An 8,020-nucleotide genomic window follows, 5' to 3' on the forward strand; every position below is an offset into this window, starting at 1 on the left:
GGCTGAAAAAAACAACCTGGGCGAGACAGCCCTTGGTCTCTCCTTGAGCGTGAAGATGGTGGGAGAGGAAAGGCTTGAAGTTTTCCTCGCCACTCGCGCTCGCTCTGTTCGCGCTCACGGCGTTTGCCGTCACTCCGACGAACCCGCTTACTTAGCTCACGTAAGAGCTATTTGCCTCGTTCCTCGGCATTGCTCTTACACCCGCTAACTAATTGCTCTCCGTCTGCTAACACAAACCGGAGAACTTCGGGCAGGGAGAGGGCTTGCTTCAACAAGCACAACTACAAGGTGTTTGGTTGTGAATGGGTGGAAAGCATGCCTCGGCCGAGCCAGGGTTTCCTCCCTGCTCGTTGAGCCATCTCCATGGGAAACCTCGGGAGATGCCGATGCACGCTTTGAGCTACAACCACGTGCGGGTGAAACGAACTCAAAGGAGAACACGAGACACCCATATCGCGAAGCTCACACCCACTCGCGTGTTCAACAAGGACTCGAGAACCCACATCGGAGCGAGCACTGCGTCCCTCAACCAACACAACCAAACAATTCAGCAGCAGACCCAACCATTAGTGACAAAAAAAAAAATAGAAAATGAAAGGTTACCAACTATGAGCATAAACCCAGCCCCCAAGGGCATGAACAGGGATACACGCAGGTACTGACCAGCGGTGTCCAAAAACATAAACAAGGATACACACAGGCATTAACCAGCAGCGCCCGAAGGCTTGAACAGCAGCACCCGAAGGCTTGAACAGCAGCACCCGAAGGCTAAAACAGCAGCACCCGAAGGCTAAAACAGCAGCCCCAAAGGCCAAAACAGCAGCCCAGAGGCTCAGACAGCAATGCACACAAGCATCAAACAGCAGCGCCCGAAAGCAGAGAACGTCAGCGCCCAAAGGCATAGACAGCAGCACCCAAAGGCATAAGACAGCGGTGCCCGAAGGCGAAACAGCAATATGTATTCTTAACATGGGAAGTACAACAGGAATGAAACACAGAAGGAGGAGTGACGACTGAGAACAGATGAAATATGCGGCAGGATAATTGGGAAGGCATTGAAAGGGAAATGTTCACGAAGGGGATGCGGTCTGGGGAGGATGAATGAGAAAACTAAGGCGGAAGACACAGCTACCCTTCAAAATCGGGCCAGTCCATCGGGTCCTGTCCTTGACTTCTGAAATCATCTGCAGGAGCATACTCACCGGAGAGCTCGTCGAGAAGTCTGGAAACCTCACTGTTGAGCTGATCTACCCGACCCGCACGTCTTTGTTCCGAAGACTTGTCACAAGCCTGATCGAGGTTCCTAAAGTAGATCTCCGGGTTGAAGGCAAATGGACGAGCGTGATACTTGCACCGTTCATCGATATCGAACTGCAACAAGGTATCAAAACATTCCTCCAGGGACTCTAGTGCAGCAAGCCTAGCGAAGTGCTGTCTCCAACGCTCGCATATGGGAGCATCGGCGACGGAGCCCAGAAAGGCGATGTAGTTTGGGAACGCTACCTTCCAATCCTGCAACGACATCTCGTCCTCCCGACCAAAGGCGGACGTGTCTAGCAGATATAAAGAGCGCTGGCCGATGGTGCGTTTCTTCCGGTAGGCGGAGGCGTCGTATTGTAGGGTGCGAAGGGCCTTTTTGGTGAAGAGAGTGAGGGGAGTGCGGATGCCGACATCGAAAAGGGTGGAGATTTCGGGATGGATGGGGTAGTCCTCCTCAAAGCTGGCCTTATGAACCTCGGCAGATACTTCGTAGAGGAGAGTGGGCGGAGCAGCGGCCACGATGGGGACGCCCGTACTGACATTTAAGTCATTTGCGGCACCGTGTGCCTGTTTGAGCTGCTCTAGCTCCTTGGAGGCGAGCTCCTTCGCCAAGAGTTTGACCAAGGCCTGTTGCTCGGGGGGCAACAAGGCCACAGTCGCCAGAACATCGGTGGTTGTATTACGGCCTGGGTAGAGAGAGGCGCGAGAGCGTGAACGCGAACGTGAAGACGAGGCGTCGTGGCTGAGAGAAGTTTCAGCGGCACCGTTGAGACCAAGACCACCAAGACCGAAGGGAGTGTTGCCGTGCATGTGGAAGAAGGAGATTAAACTGAGATAACGTAGACACTGAAAAAAACAACTGGGCGAGACAGCCCTTGGTCTCTCCTTGAGCGTGAAGATGGTGAAAAAAACAACTGGGCGAGACAGCCCTTGGTCTCTCCGGTTGTATTACGGCCTGGGTAGAGAGAGGCGCGAGAGCGTGAACGCGAACGTGAAGACGAGGCGTCGTGGCTGAGAGAAGTTTCAGCGGCACCGTTGAGACCAAGACCACCAAGACCGAAGGGAGTGTTGCCGTGCATGTGGAAGAAGGAGATTAAACTGAGATAACGTAGACACTGAAAAAAACAACTGGGCGAGACAGCCCTTGGTCTCTCCTTGAGCGTGAAGATGGTGGGAGAGGAAAGGCTTGAAGTTTTCCTCGCCACTCGCGCTCGCTCTGTTCGCGCTCACGGCGTTTGCCGTCACTCCGACGAACCCGCTTACTTAGCTCACGTAAGAGCTATTTGCCTCGTTCCTCGGCATTGCTCTTACACCCGTAATTGTGGCTGAGCGACTTTTTCGCACACAAAGCCAAACAGTTTCCGTAAGCTTTTCTCACATTTCTGTGGCACCCCTCCCTCACCCAACGCAAACGCGTACTTGATTACCACCATCAGGACGGAGCAATTTATATTTGCCCTGGATATACAGTTTTCGTACATTGCCAGCATGTTCCGCGAAAGTATGCTCGATGTCTGCACGCACAACGCGCTCAGGCCTGAAGAGCTATTAAATTATCGACGCCACAATGCATCAAGCCGATGCTTCTCCTGAGGCCTATGTATGCTTCGAGGCGCTGCTGCGGTCAGCGAAGCAAGAAACCTGACATCAGTGGCCATCGGAACGTGGATGTATTGTGCAGATTTAAAGGCCGCCTCTAATACGAGTTTGCGAGCCAAGAAGAACCATCTGTGGCGACTCTTGCGTGACCACCCAGAAGTAATTTCCGGTATTGAATACTCTGCAGTACACCGAACATTCCCCGCCCCCCGGACTGATTGGGCCACATTTGATCGCATACGTTATATCGAACTGATTTGCTTCTGCACTCACATTACCCACTCTTCCAGTCGAGTTCCACAGTGTTTACCAACTTTACCTACGCGTGCTTAGTTGACTAGTTACACCCAAACAGCGCCCCTGGCCTGCGCCGGCGCTATATAAATGCTTTTGTTTTTAAAAAAAAAGGATACTCTGCAGTATCGCTAACAAAGTTGCTACTGCAAATAAAGTGCACGAAAATATTGAGCACTGGTAGATAAGTATGCCATTGTCAGAAGAGGTCTCTCAAGCAAGGTCAGTGCCACAGCATGTGGAGCTTCCCTAGTAAATGAGCGCCAAGAATAATTGGATAGAATGTTTGAAAGGTCAAACGTTCACAAAACGTTCACGTCCACTGCTAGCAGTGGCAGACGTTTTCATCAGACCAGTCACCACACCCGAATGTCACGTGGTCAGCACTAATAGGTTGACTATAAATCAGCCTCCTTCCTGAACATTCGTCTAACGCTTCCCCTCAAATCTTTTCGTACTCCACGACGCCCGTCAAGGTAAGATGATCATCTGCCATCGCATTATACAGAATATTGGCTTGAGCGATTCTTACTATAGCAGTCAGATTAAACCATGTCGACGCCGATTATAAAGGGAACCTCCATCTCTGGTGACGGTGGCGTTGAGAGTGATTGCGTACCCCCGCCGCCAGGCCATATTGACCTCTCGCAAATCGAGTACCACCCATGGCCTGCGTGCTTTGTTGCCGCGGTATCTAAACTTTTGGACAATGCTGGAATACCAAATGTGCTCTGGGGCGATCTCCTTCACTGGTGGCGTGGCTGCCGTCACATCCCTCAGGTGAGATTCTTACCTGAGTCGTCGCGCGATAGCTGACCTTCATATTGGTCTCTTTTGTGTCTACTAGATCTGCGGCCTAGTCGTGCCTTCTGACCAGTTTGATACTGCTGTCACTCTCATTGAAGACGCGGGTCTACCGTCGTGCCCCTGCGAGTCCTCTTTCCACATTTCTGATCCCAAAAAAGGCTATTGGCTCCCAGTACACTTTCGAGTGACGCTTCCCCCTATCTTCGAACAAACCCTCTTCCTATGTCCGAACAAGAGGCTCTTCGACTTAATCCCCCTCTACCCTTCTCATCGCAACCCTCTCAACTTATCTTTCGACCAATACATCGTCGATATCTACAACAGTTTCCATCCCGTGGAGATAGCCGTGGGTTCGAGCGCTTCTACCAATGTGGTTGCAGACTCGCCCACCCTGATGTCCCGTCCGCCCAACGTCCACTCACTCAAAGTCATGACGACGTCTAGTCTCATCAAGACCTTGATAATACTACGCGCATTTTCCCCTCCCGATAATCAATGCGGGGTGGAACATCCCTTCTTGTCCATCCTTTTCCTTCTCTGCGTTGATACCAGTGATCAAGGGCCTCATGTCTTCGGATCTCAATCCGTACAGCGTCTGTGGGATGAACTATATACCGTGAAGGGTATGGAGAACCCTCACCGGCCAGATTTGTGGGATGGCGTCCGTAATGAGTGGAAGAACAAGCTGGGTCTTGAGCTACCCGTGTCAGAGTAGATATGTCCTCGATGTAGTTCACAATGTACGCGCATGTTCAGATGAAGGCTTCGTTTATGAGCCGAGAAACCATGACAAATATAATTGACATAGACAATGAATTCGAAACGGAACGCATAATTTTGTATAGTCCTTTTCACTCTTCGCTACAACCAGTATAAGACCCCTTCTCTATATACACCTAAACAGAGGCTATAAGAGAACGGCGGACGTGAGTCGACGCAGCACCATGCAGAAGAAAATAAGATAAGAAATACCATATGGCTCAAGCATCGTTCAACATCTCTTGTGGAGCCCTGCTAGCCTGCAGCAGCCTACGCCAACCCTCCTTGAGTGGGCTAGCAGGCGGGGCCCCTTGCACTTCCAAGGCCGTCGCCAGCACCCAGAAGTCACGAGTGATTGCTTTAGCGATGTTGATATCGCGATTGAGCTGTTGCAACTGGACGATACCGACGGGGATCTGGAATGTAAGACATTTGTCCAACGCGAACGCGAAGTCCTTGACATCGTTGACTTGTTTCTGCCTTCGCTCATTAGGATTGGGCTGGCTGCGCTCGGTTGCGCTTCGCATCTTGCTGACCAGCAGCGTCGGCAAATTGAGGGCTACAACGGCTGGATAGTGGGGGATCGTGCAGAGCATATTTGGAGCCTCAAAGGGGTCCCAAAAAAGGTTGGCGTCCACGAAGTCGACCTGAACGGGGACCGTTTGGCCGTTCATAGTGCGCAGGAGCCAATAAATCTTCGGGCCTACGGAAAAACGGTGATGAGGGTCTTGAGCCGCAAGGTCTTTAAGTCTGTTGGTATCGATTGGTCGACCGATCGGTCCCGGCCCCCTACTAGTTCGAGAAAGATCTATCGCCAAGTCGGCATCCTGGACGATTGTTTGTTTAAAGTCAAGTGTACGTCGTAGGAATGGTGTAACTTACAGACGTCGAGCGGGCGTTCCCGTGCATAGCCAGTGCAAGTCCGCCGCAGATGAATGCGGTGGCCCCCGGCGCAACGGATTGGAGCCACTGGGAGAATTCTCTAGCAGCTTGTACCAGTTGCTGATGAGTCGGGGATGCTGTCGCAGGATGAGCCGGCACCAGATACGGTGGCGGAGGAGGAGGCGGAGGAGGAGCAGTGTATCCGTAGTTGTACGACATATCTTTGGGTTGCTTCGAAGGTAGGATGCGTAGGTGAACGATGCCAGAGAGTCCGGGACCTCTCAGAGTTTTTATACCCAGACGGAAGGATAACGTATAGTTTTGGACTCCTCGTGTGCGCTCGACCCCTCACCCTCAAGCTCGACCGTCCTGACTCAGGACTCCCGTGTATTATTTTTTTCTGTGACTGAGAGAGGATAGAATGATCACTCACATACGAGTCAGATATTCTGAACTCGGCACGTTTGAACGTGCTCATGGGTCATAGCCAGCTACGGACGAACTTGGAAGCATGTCGAGGAAGGAAGGAAGGAAGTTCGTTCTCGCGCCACCCGTGAATTTTGTTCACACCAGGATTTCGGATGTCCTTCTTTGAGTATACCGCATCAGTGTATTCGGGGCAGGCAGCTATTGAAGCCTCCATATGCACCCCGAGTATACGGATATGCGGATAAGTGGCTCATCATAACTCGATGGCCATGCAGCGACCACGGGTAAGAGAAACGCAACGAAGCTCAATGCTTGGCGACTTCAATGAAGTGAGGCATTCTAGAGTATATCAGTTAACATGGCTCCGCCTACTACTATTCGAGTAACTCGGAAACACTGGGTGACTATCCGTAGCAGTCTAGGAGTGTTTCTTGATGCACGGAAACACCAACGCAGGGGGCCTCATACGACGTGAGGCTCTTCAGGGTTAGACTGTCCGTAGGAGATTTGTGCAAATCGTAGAGGCCTAGATGCACAGAAAGAAGGGTGAAGTCAGCTTTTGATTGGATGAGAACCTATCAGGAAACCTACTAGATCGCTACGGAGAGTCACCCACTATATAATCCATAGTTCCATGACTTAGGTAAAGCGTTCGATGTAAATTCAGAAACCGAGACACAAGTGCCTTCATTATGATGAGCGCATTACTCGAAACCTGCACCGTATCGACTGTCCATCGTGTATTCGACAGACCAATCCGCGAAACTAAACACTGGGTGAAATTTCACAGGAGGTTTGTGCAAGTCCTAGGGCCTAGATACACAGAAAGGAGGCTCAGGTGGATTTCTTTTTGAACTCGTCCCCTGTGTACGTGCTTCTATGCACCAGGAAACGCTCCTATAGTGCTGCAGAAGGTTAGATTAGAAAGACGTAAATCATAGCTCCCGTCATCACTGTATGATGTTGAGTCCATGCTCCGCTGGAGGTCTGGCTGTTTCCGTACTAGGTCCCCGCCGTGTAGTATACCTACCTACCTTAGCCTCCCGAATAAACTATCAACGATTGTTCCGTTTGGCTGTGGAAGCAGGTGGAAGCCTAGTGAAGAAGGGTGAAAAGGCGCTGACCAAGACATGAGGCGCGAGCCGGTATGCGGAAAACGACGGACTCTTCCACAAGCAACGATAGGAGCGAGTTTGCTTACAAGCGAATAGTCTCCGCACAGTACTGTGAAGCCAGAAAGCACCCGCGGAAGCATGAGGCCGCAGGCCCGGGAGAAGGGGAAAAAAATTGAACATCTCACCAGAGTCACTACGTTTGAAGACAGAGATAAGCTGGCCAAATGACTGGTCAAGGGACATCGATGAGGGGTTTAGAGTCCGTAATGGCACGAGGCGAAGTGTCAGGATGATGGAGAAACACAAGCTCACGGATTGGAGTCGGTCAAGCCGCAAGCGAATCAGATTCGTCTCCGCCACCCGGGAGATGCCGGAGCCTTCGTGTCCAGGGAGGATGATTGGAGGGCGGCTGTCATACTGTGACCAACCCGTCCGGCGAGTCCGGCGCCGCCTGGAGGCACCCGGCCATGCCTGGAGGAACCCGGCCACGCCTGGAGGAATCCGGCCACGCCTCCAGGCAATTCATGTCCTCTCCCCTTTGAAGGATGCCTCCAGCCGTTTTGTACACATCTTGTAAATACCCAAAAAACAATTTCATTTATTTGCATATGCTCCAATCTGCCTGGAGACAATCCGTCACAAGTTGATCTCTCCTTGGAGGCATTCTCCCACAAGTCGCACTTTGCCTGGAGGCGATTGCGGAGCAAGTTACACTTTGCCTGGAGGCGATTTCGAGCAAGTCACTCATTGTCTGGAGGCACTTTCAAAGAAGTTGCCAATTGCCTGGAGTCTATTCTCACCAGCTCCATATTTGCTTGGAGGCTGTTCTGCACATGTCATGTTCTGCCTGTGGAGTTTCTGTCGGATCAACGCCA

General features: G+C 51.6%; 3 protein-coding genes across 3 annotated transcripts; 1 reads left to right on the forward strand and 2 right to left on the reverse strand.

Annotated features, from left to right (window-relative positions):
• Positions 1 to 930: 930 nt before the first annotated feature.
• On the reverse strand, positions 931 to 2,201 carry STEHIDRAFT_121547 (uncharacterized protein). Its single transcript, XM_007304263.1, has one exon. It carries the CDS (start codon positions 2,068 to 2,070, stop codon positions 1,129 to 1,131), a length of 942 nt encoding a protein of 313 aa, XP_007304325.1. The 5' UTR covers positions 2,071 to 2,201; the 3' UTR covers positions 931 to 1,128.
• Positions 2,202 to 3,705: 1,504 nt separating this feature from the next.
• STEHIDRAFT_111129 (uncharacterized protein) lies at positions 3,706 to 4,148 on the forward strand (the record flags this gene model as incomplete). The annotated part of the gene is made up of 2 exons (XM_007304264.1): positions 3,706 to 3,933; positions 4,059 to 4,148. 2 exons carry the CDS (start codon positions 3,706 to 3,708, stop codon positions 4,146 to 4,148), a joined length of 318 nt encoding a protein of 105 aa, XP_007304326.1.
• Positions 4,149 to 4,940: 792 nt separating this feature from the next.
• Positions 4,941 to 5,820, reverse strand: STEHIDRAFT_111130 (uncharacterized protein; the record flags this gene model as incomplete). Its single annotated transcript, XM_007304265.1, has 2 exons — positions 4,941 to 5,546; positions 5,602 to 5,820. 2 exons carry the CDS (start codon positions 5,818 to 5,820, stop codon positions 4,941 to 4,943), a joined length of 825 nt encoding a protein of 274 aa, XP_007304327.1.
• Between the last annotated feature and the right edge of the window lie 2,200 nt (positions 5,821 to 8,020).

This window comes from Stereum hirsutum, assembly GCF_000264905.1.
Source record: "Stereum hirsutum FP-91666 SS1 unplaced genomic scaffold STEHIscaffold_7, whole genome shotgun sequence".
NCBI classification, from domain to species: Eukaryota; Fungi; Basidiomycota; class Agaricomycetes; order Russulales; family Stereaceae; genus Stereum; species Stereum hirsutum.